The following is a 19,930-nucleotide window of genomic DNA, read 5'->3' as shown; positions in this document are numbered from 1 at the left end:
GGGTGGGACTAGTGGTTGTAGTCTTACGAGAATCATCCCCTCTTACACTTCCTATTTTCTTGTACGCAAAAATCGTCATATTGCGTCATTGTAAACAGGAAGTGTTGGAGATTGATACGGATCTCTCCAGTCTCTCCAGAAAATAAGGGAATGATGCTCGACCATTCAAAAATATGAGTGGGTTTCTAACGATGCAAAGCTTAAGTGAAATGGGTGAAGTTGCCCTTTAAGAGATGGCGGTTAAAGCAAAGCGCAGCGAAGAATTGAAATACTTTAAAGAAATAGGAGATCATAAGGTGAAATGTAAAATATGCCAAACAAAATCAAGCTACCAGAGTACTACAAGTACTATGCGGCAACATATGCTCCTGAAACACAACGGGGAGTTCAGGAAAGAAGACCCGCAGCAACCAAGCGTGTCGGCTATTTTCACCGCCGCAAGACGCAGCTGTAATCCCGGCCGTGTAGAGAAGATCACAACGCGAGTATTTCCATAGTCCATATGCTGCCGTTTTATTTGCAGCTTTAAATTATTTGCAATGGTTAGGCTACTTGTTTTTTTTCCTTTTGTTTTTTAAACCGTTACAGGCCTTGGTTCGTCGTGATTTAAATTGTGAGACGCATATTTATTTTTGCAAGGAAAATGTGTTTTGAACGTTTGCAAAAATAAATAATGAATACTCTGATAACCGACTGTTTTGATGGAGGATAAGCATTACATGTTTGGTTGGTAATATTGCCGTTCATCATTAGGCCTATTCCTGCTGCAGATGCGTTGCATTCTAAAAATACATTTGATTAAACGAGTACTCGATTGATCCTCGAGGAATTCCTTTGATCACCCGAGTTTGGAATTTGCTACTCATGCCCATCCCTAATATACAGGACTGTCTCAGAAAATTAGAATATTGTGATAAAGTCCTTTATTTTCTGTAATGCAACTAAAAACATGAAAATGTCATACATTCTGGATTCATTACACATCAACTGAAATATTGCAAGCCTTTTGTCGTTTTAATATTGCTGATTATGGCATACAGCTTAAGAAAACTCAAATATCCTATCTCAAAATATTAGAATATCATGAAAAAGTATAATAGCAGGCTATTTAACTAATCACTTGAATCGTCTAATTAACTCGAAACACCTGCAAGGGTTTCCCTGAGCCTTTAAAAAAAATCACAAGTATGGGGAAGACTGCTGACCTGACTGCTGTCCAGAGGACCATCATTGACACCCTCCATCAGGAGGGTAAGACACAAAAATAAATTTCCAAAAGAGCAGGCTGTTCACAGAGTGCAGTTTCAAAGCACATTCACAAAAAGTCTGTTGGAAGGAGGAAATGTGGCAGGAAACGCTGCACAACCAAGAGAGAGGACCGCAGCCTTAACAGCATTGTGAAGAAGAGCCGCTTCCAGAATTTGGGGGAGCTTCAAAGACAGTGGACTGAAGCTGGAGTCCAGGTATCAAAAGCCACTGTTCACAGACGTGTCCGGGAAATGGGCTACAATAGCCGTATTCCCATGGTCAAGCCACTCCTGAACTCAAGACAACGGAAGAAGCGTCTGACTTGGGCTATGGAAAAGAAGCACTGGACAGTTGCAGAGTGGTCCAGAGTCCTGTTTTCAGACGAAAGCAAGTTTTGTATTTCATTTGTAAGTCAAGGCGCTAGAGTCTGGAGGAAGGCTGGAGAGGAGCAAAATCCAAGTTGCTTGAAATCCAGTGTGAAGTTCCCACAGTCAGCAATGGTTTGGGGAGCCATGTCAGCTGCTGGTGTTGGTCCGCTGTGTTTCATCAAGTCCAGAGTCAATGCAGCTGTGTACCAAGAGATTTTAGAGCACTACATGCTTCCAACTGTTGAAAAGCTCTATGGAGATGATTTCATTTTCCAGCATGATCTGGCCCCTGCCCACAGTGCCAAAACCACCAGTAACTGGTGTACTGACCATGGCATTACTGTCCTCGATTGGCCTGCCAACTCCCCTGACCTGAACCCCATAGAGAATTTGTGGGGTATTGTGAAGAAGAAGCAGAGAGACACCAGACCCAATAATGCAAATGAGCTAAAGGCCGCTATTGAAGCATCCTGGGCATCCATAACACCTCAGCAATGCCACAGGCTGATTGCCTCCATGCCACGCCGCATTGATGCAGTAATCCGTACAAAAGGATTCCCAACCAAGTACTGAGTGCATTAATTGACATTTTCAAATGTTTGTTTTGTTTTGCCGTTATAAATCTTTTTTTTTTACTTGGTCTGAGGAAATATTCTAATTTTTTGAGATAGGATTTTTGAGTTTTCTTAAGCTGTATGCCATAATCAGCAATATTAAAATAATAAAAGGCTTGCAATATTTCAGTAGATGTGTAATGAATCCAGAATGTATGACTTTTTTTTTTTTTTTTTTTTAATTGCATTACAGCAAATAAAGAACTTTATCACAATATTCTAATTTTCTGAGACAGTCCTGTATATCTATGGTGCTAAATGTGTAGCAAAAGTATTCGTATCCGTAGATGCCAGAGCGTCCGTGGGCGGGACAAAATAGTTCCGCCCATAATTTCCTAATCCAATGAAAATCGCCGGCAGGGATGCATTTCTCAAATTACACTGGGACACAACGCGTGCCAGCCATGGAGCTACAAAGATCGCAGAATACTCTTTGCGCGGGATACCCTTCTTTCTGGAGAACTGAAGAGGGCGTCCTACTGAACGGAGGTGGGTATCCTACATTATGTCAAATGAAATGACTTCGTTCAAGTGAATTCCCCCCAAAGTATTTCTTTAACATGCTGCAAATGTCCTTCAATGTATTTTAATGGTCACCATAACATAAGTTCAGAAATGTTAATGCAATACTTCGGGGGGAATTCGCTTGAACTAAATAATTTCATTTAACATAATGTAGGATACCTGCGAGAGTTACTTACAGACAAATAATTTCAAAGTTCAAAACGTATTTTCGATAGATTGCAGGGGCGATATTACAGCGTGAACTTTCCGTGTAGAGTGAATCACGAAGAGGAACGGAAGTAGGTTTGCAGTTGTTTATACTGACGCCAGTATCACAATTTGACCACAGGGTGGAAGTATTTACCAAACTAAGGCAAGATGTACACGAACACAAACTGAAAAACAATGCAATTCCTACGGAAGGCAGAACAGTCGGTGTGTCAATGTGTGTATTAACCGATGCAAGTCGCTTTGGATAAAAGCGTCTGCTAAATGCCCTAATTGTAATCAAAGTGTCCCGTTGCCCGTGTGCTTGAGCATGTGCCTAAGCAAATTGCTGGGGTCGCTGAAGCAGACGTTGCACTGCAGACACACACAGGGCTTCTCCCCGGAGTGAGTCCTCAAGTGGATCTTCAGGTTGGATTTCTGACTAAAGCGCCGCACGCATTGGTCACACCTGAAGGGCTTTTCCCCAGAGTGAGTCCTCATATGGAGCTTCAGGTTGCTTTTCTGTTGGAAGCGCATCTGACATTGGTCGCACCCGTACGGCTTCTCACCGGTGTGGGTACGCATGTGGACCATCACCTTGGCATAGTTGGGAAACTCCCTGCCACACACGACACAGCCCTTGCGCCCCCCCCGAGGCCCAGTCGGCACCTCGCGGTGGACGAGCCGCTCGCCGCAGTCCAGGCTCATGGCCAGGCTTTGGTCCGCAGACAGCGGGCTCAGGGCCTCCACTTCGGACACGGTGAAGAGGGTGTCACGACCGTCCACTGCCAGTGGGCCTTGCCCTTTTCCGTGGACGCTCAGGATCCGCAGCTCCCCGTTGAGACTGGACATGTGGGAGGAGCCAGGGGCGTCCACACACAGACTCTGCGAGTTGGCGCCACGCTGTGTGCTGCAGTCTCTGATGTCATTGCAGTCTACTGCAGAGAGAAAAACAAGGCCAGAGAGAAAGTTGTGGTCTTAATTCAATGTTTGCACAAAGGGATAAAGTATGTACTTTGTACATGCTTGTGTATCGGAAAGATTATATTTGGACAATCTTTCTAACTTCCATTGGTTGATTATGCATTCTCCGTGTCCCCTTTGGGGGTTCAAGGGTCAGAGGCTCAAGCTGAGAAGCATCCGCTACGTCTCCCCCTTTTAAGGAAGTGGGGAGGTCATAAAGACCCAACTCGGCTTGTAGTGGCAGCTTTCCAGCGGCCACTTCTGGGAGCGGATACAACCGGACAACGCGCGTCGTAAATTATAGATCTATTTATTCGTTCCTTCTTAGTCAATAATACAAACATAGATGTCCCTATCGCATTCACGCGGTTGAAATATTGTTTGCCACTTCCGCCCCACCTGGTCATAGGTAACCCATCAATAAATCAAGTCAGAACGTCCAACGACACACTCCAATGGCCAGACAGATGGCGGCAGTCATTCCGTTTTCACACATAGAATTACGTTATTTTTAAACCATAATTCACCATACTATTAAACAATATTTCATAAACTTAAATATTATAGTTATTTCAACAGTGTTATCAATCTTAATTTGCAACATAAATATCAAAATGGCTCCAACACACCTCGTCTGTTGTTTCCTATCACCTGTTTTACCAATACTGTAGTTATATTGGGAATCAGAGCTGATCTCAGCTTTCCCGATCCCCTTGGTGCCATGAAGAAGATGAAAATCATTGTCCTATATACTGTAAATAGTCCTCGTGCTTTAGCAGGGCTCTGATCAGAATTCGGTTTCAAAAGAGGACCAGGCTTTATAGCGCAGTTACGTAGTGGTGCAACGGTTCACGGGGTACCCGTGATCCGTACGGATCAAGCCTCACGGTTCGGGACGCAAGTGATCCGCGGATCGGCTGATAAAAAAAAAAAAGAGTTGTGCGTTCACGTGATCAGCGCATGTTTAGAGGACAATTCCGGTATTAACAACTTCATCAAGTATGGTAGCGAAATACAGTTTCTGTTGTGTTTTATTTGGCGTTCCGTCAATCCCATTGAAACGGGAACCGGAACCCGACATGTTTATGTTTGGTTGTAGTCTTCTCGCTCGGTTCTCCGTATCAACAGTAGGGCTAGAACCGAGTGAAAAGACTACAACCAACCCCTCTTGCAATGAGCAATGAGTCTTCCAACCGAAATCAATGGATTTACAAAATGCCAAATAAAACACGACAGAAACTGTATTTCGCTACCATACTTGATGAAAAAAAAGAAGATGAGGATGTCTGCATTACCTTGGGAGAGTGTACTCTTAACTCTCCCCAGGCAATGCAGACATCCTGAATTGTAAATCCAGGGTTAGGGATTATTTACTATCCATGTTAAAAAGACGAAGGAATAATGCCTCAGATTGCAATTTTTTTTTTATATTGACTGTGCTTAAAGAGACCCTATTATACTACTTTTCTGGTCTTCATTTCTTATTATTGATTCCTATAGCGAACCTGAAACGAATCACAGCACAAAAAACGATGTCGATTTTCGGGAAACTCTTCCTCTCATCTGGGCGCTTTCAGCATTCTCTGTCAACGCTCGGTTTCGTCCTTCTCCGCCCCCTCGCCCCCCTCCTGCCAACCCCACTCCGTTGTGATTGGTTACCTTCCGGAAGACTTGCGAAGGGCAGTCGAGCTCCACCCCCTCCTTTTGCGCGTGCATGTAGCCTACTACAGCAAAGGTAATTGGAGACATATTGTAAGCTAATATCACATAAAATGGCGTGTTTTGAGAAAAATAAATAAATTTGGGAGGGGAAAGCATTGTTCCATAAACGTGCAAAGCTACACTGTGAAGTGAAAAGTGCGGACTTGAAGCGCGGGCGCGGGCAGATTTGACCAGGCACATGGGGGCGTGGCAGGACTGCCTCTACGTAGATGATTTCCCGGAAATGTGAACAAGTGAATCGCAAACGTTGTTCCGAGTGTTTAGCGCTCTGCACAGCCACCCCAGACTGTCAGCAGGGAATACGTCGAAATGCATGTACATCATTATTTGACACTTTAGTATGGTTAAACATGACTATCAATCATTACAACGTTTATAGGTCATAGGTCAAAAGGTGACCTTTAAAGGAAGCAGGATTATTACCTAATTTTTCACTTTATTTTGTTTTGACACATTTGATGATTTTATTTAAAAGGGGACATATTCTACCACCAGGTGTGAGTGTGATTAGCCTTACAAGTCGTTTAGAAAATCTGCCACATATGACATCATTAGTGGGTGTGTCCACCTAGATCTGTGCTGGATAGATGAGCAACGTTTACTTCAGTCCACTTGGTTGGCTGGTAGACTGATCTATCCAGCACAGATCTAGGTGGACACGCCCACTAATGATGTCATATGGGTAGGGATGGGAATCGAGAACCGGTTCTTGTTCAGAACCAGTTCCGAGTCAACCGATTCCTTGGAATCGTTAGCAAGCCTGCTTAACGATTCCGCTTATCGGTTCTGGTCGCGGCAAATGCGTCGTGACGTCACACACACGCTGCTTTGATTTGGTTCAGAACGCAGCAAACATGTCGCCGCCGAGGAAGAATCGCATTGTGCGTTCAAACCAAACGCGACGGGGCGACAAGATCCCATACAAAGTGAACGTAGAGACGCGTATAAGGGCGAGTTTGTCGCGGGAGAAAACCGGCGACAAGTTTTTGTCGTGATGACAGCCAATCAGCGTTCAACAGCGTGATAACTGAGTGACATGTGTAACGTAACAGCCAATCAGCGTTCAGCCGTCAAACTCAGTGCAGTGCAGTCCGGGTGAACCGCGGAATGGAGGAGAAAGTGATTGTTGCAGTTGGCGACTCCCGGATCTCTATATATAATAGTATATAATATATGATATACTATATTATAATTGTATATATAATATCACGGCCAACAGCTCTGTCGCCTCCGGATGGCCGTAGCGTGGGGAGCTCTCATAGGGATTGGGCTTCTCGGGGTTTGTTTACCGGCATTGCTATGGTTTCCGGTCTTGTGTGTTCCAACGGTTTATTAGGTAGGCCCATCTAATAAATCTCTGTCTAATCAATGCTTCATTTTGTTTATGTCAGTTTAATTTTGTTACAAGTTGAATGCAAATGAGCACTGTTAGAATTCCAAAAGGCACAAGCTCTTACTTGGCTGTTTTCAGTCTGTGTTTTTAGTTGTATGGCACATAATGATGGCATTTGGGCTTAAAAAGCGATATATTTTTTCGTCTAGACCAATTGATTTGAAAATGTACAATTTCCTAATACTAGAAGCACTTCTGATCAGATATTAAAGAGATGTAATGCAAACAAACACATTTATACTTATTTTCTCACCCAATGAGAATCGATAAGAGAATCGATAAGGAATCGGATCGATAATCGGAATCGTGAAATTCTTATAAATTCCCATCCCTACATATGGGGCAGATTTTCGAAACGGCTTGTAAGGACTAATCACACTCACACCTGGGGGTATAATATGTCCCCTTTAAAGTCACATTTGTCTTGTTATCTTTATGTTTTTGTTGATCCAAAAAAAACGTGACACGATCCGAACCGTGTGTTTTGTGATCCGTTGCACCCCTAGCAGTTAGCATCAAGTACATTCTCAGTTGATCCAGATCGTTTGCTTGCCTGCTTGCATAAATGCAATGTGTGTTACTAACCTTCGGCGTCCATGCCTCCACCAATATCCTCTTCATCCTTGATAAAAACTGCGACTGGGGTGTGCAGCTTTCCACATAAAGAAGGAAACACACACAAGACATTATTTCATTTGCACTGAATAGTTCCCAACTAACGACACATTGAATCATAAAGGTGTGTGCTTTCTATGGGTGTGTGCTGGAGTTGTAACAGAGGAAGCCTCTCTTTTGGAAAGTGAACGAGAAGATGATTGCCAACCTGCGCAGCGTGCTGCTCACGGTGGACTTGGTCCGCAGACAGCGAGCTCAGGGCCTCCAGTTCAGACGCAGTGAAGAGGGTGTCATGGCCGTCGACCGCTAGTGGGCCCTCCCCTTCTACGTGGACGCTCAGGATCCGCTGCTCCCCGTTGAGACTGGACATGTGGGAGGAGCCAGGGGCGTCCACACGGAGACTCTCCGAGTAGGCGCCTTGCTGTGTGCTGCGGTCTCCAAAGGCATCGTAGTGTTCTGCAGAGAAAAAACTGGAAGTTGTATATATGTAACATTGACACAGAGGGTTGAAAAGGGGCAGTTTGAGAGGGATGTTTCCTCCAGCCCCGTCATCCCTAGACTCGAAGCAGAGGCGGTTGACCACTTTGAGGACACTGATAGAACACCACTGCAAAATGAGCTGAGCACAACATGACATGTGAGACAAGCGCAATTATTCTATTTTAGTGGGGAACTATTCAGTGCAAATGAAAGAATGTCTTCTCCGTCAACGCTCGGTTTCGTCCTTCTCCGCCCCCTCGCCCCCCTCCTGCCAACCCCACTCCGTTGTGATTGGTTACCTTCCGGAAGACCTGCGAAGGGCAGTCGAGCTCCACCCCCTCTTTTTGCGCGTGCATGTAGCATACTACAGCAAAGGTAATTGGAGACATATTGTAAGCTAATTTCACATAAAATGGCGTGTTTTGAGAAAAAAATACATAAATTGGGAGGGGAAGGCAATGTTCCACAAACGTGCAAAGCTACACTGTGAAGTGAAAAGTGCGGACTTGAAGCGCGCTCGCGGGCAGATTTGACTAGGCATATGGGGGCGTGGCAGTAGTGCCTCTACGTAATGATTACCCGGAAATGTGAACAAGTGATTCGCAAACGTTGTTCCTTGTGTTTAGCGCTCTGCACAGCCACCCCAGACTGTCAGCAGGGAATACGTCGAAATGCATGTACATCATTATTTGACACTTTAGTATGGTTAAACATGACTATCAATCATTATAACAACGTTTATAGGTCATAAAAGTCGAAAAAGCATAATAGGTCACCTTTAAAGGAAGCAGGATTATTACCTAATTTTTCACTTTATTTTGTTTTGACACATTTGATGATTTTATTTAAAGTCACATTTGTCTTGTTATCTTTATGTTTTTGTTGATCCGAAAAAAACGTGACAAGATCCGAACCGTGAGTTTTGTGATCCGTTGCACCCCTAGCAGTTAGCATCAAGTACATTCTCAGTTGATCCAGATCGTTTGCTTGCATAAATGCAATGTGTATTACTAACCTTCGGCGTCCATGCCTCCACCAATATCCTCTTCATCCTTGATAAAAACTGCGACTGGGGTGTGCAGCTTTCCACATAAAGAAGGAAACACACACAAGACATTATTTAATTTGCACTGAATAGTTCCCCACTAACGACACATTGAATCATAAAGGTGTGTGCTTTCTATGGGTGAGTGCTGGAGTTGTAACAGAGGAAGCCTCTCTTTTGGAAGGTGAACGAGAAGATGATTGCCAACCTGCACAGTCTGCTGCTCACGGTGGACGTGGTCCGCAGACGGCGAGCTCAGGGCCTCCAGTTCAGACGCAGTGAAGAGGGTGTCATGGCCGTCGATCGCTAGTGGGCCCTCCCCTTCTACGTGGACGCTCAGGATCCGCTGCTCCCCGTTGAGACTGGACATGTGGGAGGAGCCAGGGGCGTCCACACGCAGACTCTCCGAGTAGGCGCCTTGCCGTGTTCTGCGATCTCCAAAGGCATCACAGTGTTCTGCAGAGAAAAAACAGGAAGTTGTATATATGTAACATTGACACAGAGGGTTGAAAAGGGGCAGTTTGAGAGGGATGTTTCTTCCACCCCCCTCATCCCTAGACTCGAAGCAGAGGCGGTTGACCACTTTGAGGACACTGAACGAACACCAATGCAAAATGAGCTAAGCACAACATGACATGCGAGACAAGCGCAATTATTCTATTTTGACAATAACAAGCGAAAACGCGTCCTTTTTTTTTATGTCTGAGAATGATAAACCAGCTCATGTGGCATCCACCCTGAAACCCTTCTGGGCTCCTGATCGATTCCATCTTTGTAAAGCACCTCCCAAGTTGTACTTGTGTTTTAGCAGGGCTCTGCTCATGATGCTTTTCAAAACAGGACCAGGGTTTTCAGTGCAGGTACAATCTAGCAATCAGCCTAGAATCTATGCTGCATAGAATCTATGTGTGGTGTAAGATGAGGGGAATTTCCAACCGCCTTGTGTCCAGAGGCTTCAGTTCCGTTGATGAAGAATGAATTACATTCAAGACCATTCAAAGTGCAGGAAATTGGCATATCGTCAAATAATATTAAGCATATACTGTGAGTTAGCGTGCTTCTCCGATATAATTATTAATTGCTCATTTTGAATGATGATTTTTATAACTATTTCCTATTGCTACAAATGTAACACATAAGCTGTGTTCGAAATCGTTCCCTATACACTCGTTCCCTATTCCCTATATAGTGTACATGATATAGTGCACTAGGGAATAGGGAACGAGAATTCGGACACTACGCTGAACATTTCTAAACGTAATTTGCGTCAGTAAATGCGCCGGGTATTTGTGTGACGCAGACAGATGCGCCCACATCATGTAAACAAACCGGGCACTCACGAGGAAAGCTGGAGGTTGTATTGATGTTGAATGTTACATTTCCTTGTTCAAGTTTTTTTTAACTAATTTTGAATGTTACATTTTCTATGTTAAATCCCAAAAAAATTGTTGACATTTCTATACGAAAGCCGGAGACTCCATCATTAAATGTATTCATTTTCGCGGTTATTCAGCTTCTTCTTCTCCTCCGGAAAATGACGACCGCATTGCATTGTGGTATAAGGGAGTAACATGCAGGGTACATCGTATGTACCCTATTTTAAATCCACTATATAGTGGACCACTGAGAATTCGAACACCCTACAAAATGGCGTGCACCCTATTTCATGCTACATCCATGATAGGGAACGATTTAGAACACAGCTATAGATAGTAGCCCCTGAACACTTCTTCCGTCCAGTTTTCTACCTATTACCGCCCGTGTTTTGCCAATGTGTGCTTCCTTGTCACAGTCAATCAAAAAAAGCTACCTCATGTGTTTGGCCGAACACTGGGACTCAACTCACCATTCCCCAGTGGTTTAGTCCGTGGTTTGCAGATGTTGGCTCGAGCCAGGGCGAAACGACTTGCCACACGCGGTGCATTTGATCTCGTTTGAAGCCGCAAAGAAAACAGCTCACTTTTCATCACCTTCATCCTCTTCCTCAGCGCTTCGTTTTCTTCCAGGCTGTGAGTTATTTGTAAGCGAAGGGAAGTCGAGCCTTCCGAGAACAGTTGGCATATTTCAGATACAGCCGCTTTCGCAAGTACGTCCATTATGTACGAAAGCTGTTCTTTCAAATTGGAGCCGCTCGGCGACATCTTTATCACTCGACCTCCGGCGAGACTGAAAGAAACTGACCCTGTGATGTAGATCTAGTAGATCCGACAACAAAATAGTGGCGAAGTCACATCCCTTCCGGTAGAGCACATTGGACCTATGGGATCGAAAAATATGAATGGGTTTCAATGGAGAGAAAGTAATTATCTTATGGTCCCAGCCTTTATATGCCCCGAATTACACATGTTTGTAGATTTAAATGATAATTTTTCATGTGTAACAGTTTGACCGTTTATTGGGCAATTGTTCAGTTAAAGGCTGTAGAGAAAACACAGAAGCTGTGTTCGAAATCGTTCCCTGACAAAACCTAACATTATCAAACTTCTTCGCGAAGATTTTTAGTTTTCTTTGCATGAAAAAATAGTCAAAATCCACAAACAACATATGGGATCAGGAAATAATTAGTTTATCTCCATTGAAACCCATTCATATTTTTCGATCTCATAGGTCCCATGGGTTCTGGCGGAAAGGGCGTGACTTCACCACTACGCGCCACACTGCCTCTTCAGGTATATTACCGTAACCACATATATGCATACATATACATATATGACCGTAACTACTGGAAAACGACATCAATGAGCAAATTGTGGTACGCGTGCCCCTAGGGTGAATTCTGAGTACTGCAGGGGGTACTCAGAACATTTCTCAAAGAAATGAAAACAGCAAGCTATCATTTTTTCACCCTGAGCATGCTTCAATTCTGAACGCTAGACAATAGAAAAATCGAGAAAATTGACAAGTGGTTGAAAACAGTCAAATTAAGCACAGGCCCATGTTTAATAACAACAATAATAATAGAAAGCGAATGAAAAGTTGGAAAGAGTCTTCAATCATGATGAAGAAAATCCTTAAGCAGTGATTACAATGAATAAAGGATAGAGGCATCAATCAAAGTGTCCTGTTGCCTGTGTGCTTGTACATGTGGCGACGCAAATTGCTCGGGTCACTGAAACTGGCGTTGCACTGCAGACACACTTCAGGCTTCTCCCCGGAGTGAGTCCTCATGGAGCTTCAGTTTGTAATTCCCTTGGAAGCACTTCATGCATTTCTCACACCTGTAGGGCGTCTCTCCGGTGTGGGTACGCATGTGGACCATCACATTGGCATAGTTGGGAAACTCCCTGCCACACACGACACAGCCCTTGCGCCCCCCCCCCCCGAGGCCCAGTCAGCACCTCGCGGTGGACGAGCCGCTCGCCGCAGTCCAGGCTCATGGCCAGGCTTTGGTCCGCAGGCAGCGGGCTCAGGGCCTCCACTTCGGACGCGGTGAAGAGGGTGTCATGACCGTCCACTGCCAGTGGGCCTTCCCCTTTTCCGTGGACACTCAGGATCCGCAGCTCCCCGTTGTGACTGGACATGTGGGAGGAGCCAGGGGCGTCCACACACAGACTCTGCGAGGTGGCGCCGCGCTGTGTCCTGCAGTCTCTGATGTCATTGCAGTCTATTGCAGAGAGAAAAACAAGGCCAGGGAGAAAGTCGTGTTCCTAATTCACTATTTGCAGAAAGGGATACAGTATGTGCTTTGTAGACACTTGTGTATTGGAAAAAATATATTTGGACAATCTTTCTAACTTCCGTTGGTTGATTATGCCTTTTCTTATGCCACGTTTCCACTGCAGGGTGCGGTCCGGTTCGGTTCGCAAAGGTGCGCTACGGATTGCGTTTCCACCGCCAAAAGTGGGCGTGACCCGGACTGAGCCGTACTAGTTTTGCCCTCGTTTTCAGTACTCCTCCGTTGGGGTACTGAAAACGAGACGAGACGCCTGAAAGGGTACCGGAAAATTCAAGCTACACACCCCCTCCGTTGATTGGTCTACAGAACCTTCACTTCCGGGCGACGTGGGGATAAAAACAAACAAACAGTAGCCTCGAGGTATTATTCTTTACAATGAACATGTCACGTAAAACGCTTGCTTGGGCGAACAAGGAAGTGGAGACGTTCCTCTGCATTCTTGGGGAGGAAGACGTTGTTTACAATGTTTACGTAGCTGCCACCGCGATCGACATCCGGCCTACCATAAAGGGTACTGTCGGTGGTGGAAACTCGACCACGGAACTGAGCTGGGCTATACCGCCCCCTCCCTCCCGGACTGAACCGAACCGTACCGCACCCTGCAGTGGAAACGCGGCATCATTCCCCTTTGGGGATCGAAGGGTCAAAGGCTCAAGCTGAGAAGGATCCGCTACGTCTCCCCCTTTTAAGGAAGTGGGGAAGTCATAAAGACACAACTCAGCTCGTCTGTTTCCTATCAACTGTTTTACCAATACTGTAGTTCTATTGGGAATCAGAGCTGATCTCAGCTTTCTTGACCCCTATGTGCCATGAAGAAGATGTAAATCATTGTCCCATATACTGTAAGTATTCTTCGTGCTTTAGCAGGGCTCTGGCCATAATTCGGTTTCAAAAGAGGACCAGGCTTTTTAGCGCAGTTAGCATCGAGTACATTCTCAGTTAATCCAGATAGTTTGCTTGCTTGCTTGCATAAATGCAATGTGTATTACTAACCTACGGCGGGCATGCCTCCACCAATGTCCTCTTCACCTTTGATTAAAATTGCGACTGGGGTGTGTAGCTTTCCACATAAAGAAGGAAACACACACAAGACATGCTTTCATTTGCACTGAATAGTTGTAGATCCCAACTAACAACGCATTGAATCATAAAGGTGTGTTCTTTCTATGGGTGAGGGCTGGAGTTGTAACAGAGGAAGCCTCTCTTTTGGATGGTGAACGAGAAGATGATTGCCAACCTGCCCAGTCCGCTCCTTGTGGTGGATAAGCCACTCGCCGCAGTCCAGGCTCTTCTTGGCCAAGCTGTGGTCCGCAGACAGCGAGCTCAGGGCCTCCAGTTCAGACGCAGTGAAGAGGGTGTCCTGGCCGTCCACCGCTAGCAGGCCCTCCCCTTGTCCGTGGACGCTCAGGTTCCGCAGCTCCCCATTGAAACTGGACATGTGGGAGGAGCCAGGGGCGTCCACACGCAGACTCTCCGAGTTGGCGCATTGCTGTGTGCTGCGGTCTCCAAAGGCATCGCAGTGTTCTGCAGAGAAAAAACTGGAAGTTGTATATTATGTAACATTGACAGAGGGTTTAAAAGGGGCAGTTTGAGAGGGATGTTTCCTCCAGCCCCCTCCTCCCTAGACTTGAAGCAGAAGCGGTTGACCACTTTGAGGACAGTGAACGAATACCACTGCAAAATGTGCTGAGCACAACATGACATGCGAGACAAGCAAATTTTTTCTATTTTGACAATAACAAGCAACAATGTGTCCTTCCCTGTAGGCAGAGCAGCAAAAATTTACATAATTTGAATTTATTCATGTTTAGGAATTATAAACCAGCAACTCCCAAGTTTTACTTGTGTTTTAGCAGGGCTCTGCTCATGATGCTTTTCAAAACAGGACCAGGGTTTTTAGTGCAGGTACAATCTAGCAGTCAGCCTAGAATCTATGCTGCATAGAATCTATGGGTGTTGTAAGATGAGGGGGATCTCTAACCGCCTTGTGTCCATCTGAGCCTTTAGGCCTGATGATGAATGCATTACATTCAAGACCATTCAAAGTGCAGGAAATTGGCATATCGTCGAAATTATATTAAGCATGTATTGAGAGTTAGCATGCCTCTCCGATATAATTATTAATAATTGTTTTGTTTTTTTAAATCATGATTATCATAAGTATTTCCTATTACTACAAATGTAACAAATAGTACCCCCTGAATCCGTCCAGTTTTCCACCTATTACAGCCCGTGTTTTGCCAATGTATGCTCCTTTGTCAGTCTATATAATCATGCTACCCTATCAAAATAAGCTACCTAATGTGTTTGAAGCACTAGGTAGCACAATTTGATAGGGAGCATAAATTGGCAGAACATTGGGACTCAAATCACCATTCCCCAGTGGTTTAGTCCGTGGTTTGCAGATATTGGCTCGAGCCAGGGCGAAACGACTTGCCGCACGCGATGCATTTGATCTCGTTTGAAGCCGCAAAGAAAACAGCTCACTCCTCATCACCTTCATCCTCAGCGCTTCGTTTTCTTTCAGGTTCCGAGTTATTTGTAAGCGAAGGGTAGTCGAGCCTTCCGAAAACAGTTGGCATATTTCAGATACGGCCGCTTTCGCTAGTACGTCCATTATGGACGAAAGCTGTTCTTCCAAATTAGAGCCGCTCGGTGACATGTTTTTTTAACATATTTTAATCTACCACCGGCGAGAAGTAACATCAACTAAAATTAAACGGACCCTACGATGTCTATTTATCGGAGAACGGAACGCACCCAACGGCCTCTTCCGGTATATTACCGTAACACCTGGAAAACAACATAAATGAGCAAATGGGGCTACGGGTACCCCATATGCCGCTTTTCCACTGCATGGTACCAGCTCGACACGACTCGACACGACTCGACTCAGCTCGCATTTTTTGCGTTTCCACCGCGGTACCATGGTATCTGGTACCTGAAGTGGCTGCTTTTTCTAGTACCTACTCGCTCTAGGTACCAAGCGAGCTGAGCCGATGCTAAAAGGTGACGTCGGCAGACGGCCGGCGACTGATTGGCCAGAGAGTGTGACGAAGTCACGAGAGCGACATGGCAACCATGCTGGTAACAATCATCCATAGCAGCGCCGCAGCCAACATGTTCCACTTCTCCAACTTCTTCAACATGCCGGCTAATAATAGTAATGTGATCGATGTCCTCCATTGTTGTTATGTGGGTTCTGTCCATGTGTGGGTTGCGTATGTGTTGTTTGCGTCGCGTACACAAATACGTCACGGCCCTTTCGCGCAGCCGACCCCGCCCACGTCCAGGAGGTACTATTTGCGGTGGAAAAGCACCCGTGTTGCTACCGTGTCGAGTCGTGTCGTGTCGAGTCGTGTCGAGTCGAGCTACATGTGCGGTGGAAAAGCGGCATTTTAGAGTACTTTGGAGTACTGCCGGGGATACTCAGAATATTTCTTAGAAAAATAAAAAGAGCTAACTCTCAGACAAGGAGAAAGGATGATCCGTGAAAAAAAAGCTCATCCAGAATCCCCAAAATGTCAATTATAGGAAGAATATACTTTAGCATTAATTTTACATCAATTAACAATATATATATATTTTTTGATAAATATGAAAAAGGTGGAAAGCGTTTTTTTCATCGTCATGAAGAAAAAAATAATCATCGGATACATGATAGAGGCGTCAATCAAAGCGTCCCGTTGCCCATTGTCAAATCACCCCATTGCGCGTGTGCTTGTAAATGTGGCGACGCAAATTGCTCGGGTCACTGAAACTGGCGTTGCACTGTAGACACACTTCGGGCTTCTCCCCGGAGTGAATCCTCATGTGGATCTTCAGGTTGCAGCTGTGTCTGAAGCGCTTCATGCATTGGTCACACCTGTAGGGCTTCTCGCCGGTGTGGGTACGCATGTGGATGGCCATCTTGGCATTGTTGGGGAAAACCTGGCCACACACGACACAGGGCCGGCCTTTTCGGCCGCCCCGATGCCTAGTCAGCTCCTTGCGGCAAAAGATCTGCTTGCCGCAGTCCAGGCTATCGCCCAAGCTGTGGTCCACAGACAGCGAGCTCAGGGCCTCCAGTTCGGACGCGTTGAAAAGGGTGTCATGGCCGTCCACCGCTAGTGGGCCCTCCCCTTTTCCGTGGACGCTCAGGATCCGCAGTTCCCCGTTGTGACTGGACATGTGGGAGGAGCCAGGGGCGTCCACATGCAGACTCTCCGAGTTGGCGCCTTGCTGTGTGCTGCGGTCTCCAAAGGCATCGCCGTGTTCTGCAGAGAAAAAACAGAAAGTTGTGTTTGTAACATTGACACAGCGGGTTTAAAAAGAGGCACCGTTGGAGAGGGATGTTTCCTCCAGCCCCCTCCTCCCTAGACTCGAAGCTCAAGCGGATGACAAGGGTTGAGGACACTGAACGAACACCAGTGCAAAATGAGCTGAGCACAACATGACATGTGAGACAAGTGCAATTAATCTAGACTGGACGTTCAGACTTGCAGACCTTCCGAGGTGGTGCAGCGCAGTCTTCTGCAGTCTTCTGCAGAGAGAAAAACAGAGAGACAGAAAATGTATTCATACATTGTTTGAACAAAAGGTTACAGTATGTACTTTGTACAAACTTGACACTGAGGGTTTAGAAAGTTTACTGCAGTCAGCAATCCACCGTCAACACGCCCACTCTCTCGTTATTAATAATCTGTCTCTCCTCACACTAGGGGCCGGGCCGGGTAAACTCTGGAGGGGCAGATTCTGACATTTGCGTGTAGTCCGGAGGATGTCAGGCTTACAGTGCATGTGTGAAAGGGCTAGCTGTAAGTGGATCTGCTAACATTTAACCGTTTGCAATATAATAAACCAGTTCATGTGGCCTCTGTCTTGAAAACCTTTAGGCTCTTAGCTGTTTCCATCTTTGAAATGCAACTCCCAAGGTGCTTGAGCAGGGCTCTGGTCATGATGCGTTTTTCAAGGAGGACCAGGCTTTTTAGCGCAGGTAAAATCTCAGTTGATCCAGTTTGTTTGCTTGCTTACATCACTGCAATGTGTATTACTCACCTACAGAGGGCATGCCCGCAACGATATCCTCTTCATTCTTGATTAAGATGGTGTCTGGGGTCTGCTGCATTCCACATTAAGAGGGAAACAACACAATACATATTCTTGCATTTGTACGGAAAAGATTTCAATACCCAGTAACGACAAATTGAATCATAAAAGGTGGGTGCTTTCTATGTGTATGCTGTGCCTACCTCTGCTGGACTTGTAACAGAGGACGCCTCACTTTTGGATGGGGAATGAGAAGGGGGATTTCTAACCTGCACAGTCCGCTCCTTGCGGCAGACCAACCGCTCGCCGCAGTCCAGGCTCTTGGCCAGGCTGTGGTTCACAGACAGCGAGCTCAGGGCCTCCAGTTTGGCCGCGGTGAAGAGGGTGTCATGGCCGTCCACCATCAATGGGCCCTCCCCTTGTCCGTGGACACTCAGGATCCTCAACTCCCCACGCAGAGGCTCATAGTCGGCGCCGCGCTGCATGCTGTGGTCTCCAAACGCATCGCAGTCTTCTGCAGAGGGAGAAAATGTGTATTTTCACAAAGGTGTGTACTCTGTACATGTGAATGAACCTATTTAAAAGTACATCTTGTAACAGACACACAGGGTTTAAAATGTGTATTGCTGACCGAGTCAAAGTTTTTGAGAGGGAGGTCTCCTCCAGCCCCCTCCTCCCTAGACTCGAAGCTCAAGAGGGTGACCAGGTTGAGGACACCGAACGAACACCAGCGTAAAACGATCCGAGCACAACAGGACATGTGAGACAATTATTATATTTTGACAATAACAAACGACAACGTGTCATTCTCTGTAAGCAGATCAAATAACATTTATACGTTATCAATTGATTTATTGTTCGAGAATGATACACCAACTTCTGGGCTCTTGGCTGTCTCCATCTTAGAAATGTACTCGTGTTTTATTAGGACTCTGGTCAAGATGCGTTTTTAAAAGAAGACTAGGCTTTTAAGCGCAGGTAGAATTTAGTAGGCAGCCTGGAATCGTTGCTGCAATTTGTATGACTCACCTGCTGGCCTGCATCCACTGGTATCCTCTTCATCCTTGATCAAAATGATGTCTGGGGTCACCTGCTTTCAAAACAGAAAGGAAAACACACACAATACATAATATTGCATTTGCAGAGAACCCCCCATTTAAGACACATTGAATCATAAAGGTGTGTGTTTTCTACGCGTATGTGCCTACCTCTGCTGGAGTTGTAATGGAGGAAGCCTCACTTATTGATGGTTTAAGATAAGGAGGATTTCCAACCGCCTTGTGGTCCACCAGGGGCTTTTGGCCTGATAATGATGATGATGAATACATTACATTCTTGACCAAGAGCATTCAAAGTGCAGGCAATGGGCATATCCTCAAATTATATGAGGCATGTGTTGTGAGGTAACCCTGCTTCTCCGTTACAAATCATGATTTATTGTTAATTAAGAATCATGATTATTATAATAACTACTTCATATTACCACAAATACAGTCATTATTATTACCCCCTGAACACTTGTACGGTCCTGTTTTCCCCCTATCGCAGCATGGATTCAACTCACCATTCCCCAGTGGTTTAGACCTTGGTTTGCAGATGTTGGCTCGAGCCAGGGCGAAACGACTTGCCGCACGCGATGCATTTGATCTCGTTTGAAGCCGCAAAGAAAACAGCTCACTCCTCATCATCTTCATCCTCTTCCTCAGTGCTTCGTTTTCTTTCAGGCTCCGAGTTATTTGTAAGAAAAGGGTAGTCGTGCCTTCCGAGAAGAGTTGGCTAATTTCAGACACGGCCGCTTTCGCAAGTACGTCCATTATGGACGAAAGCTGTTCTTCCAAAGTGGAGCCGCTCCGCGACATGTTTATTAACATATTTTACTCAACCACCGGCGAGAAATAACAGACTGAAATTAAACGAACCCTGTGATGTCTATTTATCCGAGAACGGAATGCACCCAACGGCCTCTTCCGGAATATTACCGTAACTACGGGAAAACAACATAAATGAGCAAACGGGGCTACGCGTACCCCTTGGAGTACTTTGAAGTACTGCCGGGGATACTCAGAA

At 45.5% G+C, this 19,930-nt stretch overlaps 2 protein-coding genes across 3 annotated transcripts; both read right to left on the bottom strand.

Moving 5' to 3' along the window:
- Positions 1-906: 906 nt before the first annotated feature.
- On the bottom strand, positions 907-11,502 carry LOC132465723 (uncharacterized). The gene is made up of 6 exons (XM_060062453.1): positions 11,006-11,502; positions 9,368-9,615; positions 9,130-9,196; positions 7,843-8,090; positions 7,605-7,671; positions 907-3,879 (listed from the first exon to the last, which is right to left on the bottom strand). Exons 1-6 carry the CDS (start codon positions 11,298-11,300, stop codon positions 3,242-3,244), a joined length of 1,563 nt encoding a protein of 520 aa, XP_059918436.1. The 5' UTR covers positions 11,301-11,502; the 3' UTR covers positions 907-3,241.
- Positions 11,503-16,387: 4,885 nt separating this feature from the next.
- LOC132465729 (zinc finger protein 420-like) lies at positions 16,388-19,877 on the bottom strand. 2 transcript variants are annotated; one of them, XM_060062466.1, is made up of 7 exons: positions 19,428-19,877; positions 19,072-19,166; positions 18,893-18,956; positions 18,133-18,377; positions 17,873-17,936; positions 17,322-17,357; positions 16,388-17,091 (listed from the first exon to the last, which is right to left on the bottom strand). In XM_060062466.1, the coding sequence occupies exons 1-7, from the start codon at positions 19,732-19,734 to the stop codon at positions 16,532-16,534; spliced, it is 1,371 nt and encodes a 456-aa protein (XP_059918449.1). In that variant the 5' UTR covers positions 19,735-19,877; the 3' UTR covers positions 16,388-16,531. The 2 variants fall into 2 exon arrangements, with proteins under 2 accessions (XP_059918449.1, XP_059918450.1); XM_060062467.1 differs by lacking the exon at positions 17,322-17,357.
- Between the last annotated feature and the right edge of the window lie 53 nt (positions 19,878-19,930).

The sequence above is a fragment of the Gadus macrocephalus genome, chromosome 10 (assembly GCF_031168955.1).
Source record: "Gadus macrocephalus chromosome 10, ASM3116895v1".
Classification (NCBI taxonomy): domain Eukaryota; kingdom Metazoa; phylum Chordata; class Actinopteri; order Gadiformes; family Gadidae; genus Gadus; species Gadus macrocephalus.
This window is presented reverse-complemented; position numbering and strand designations above follow the sequence as displayed.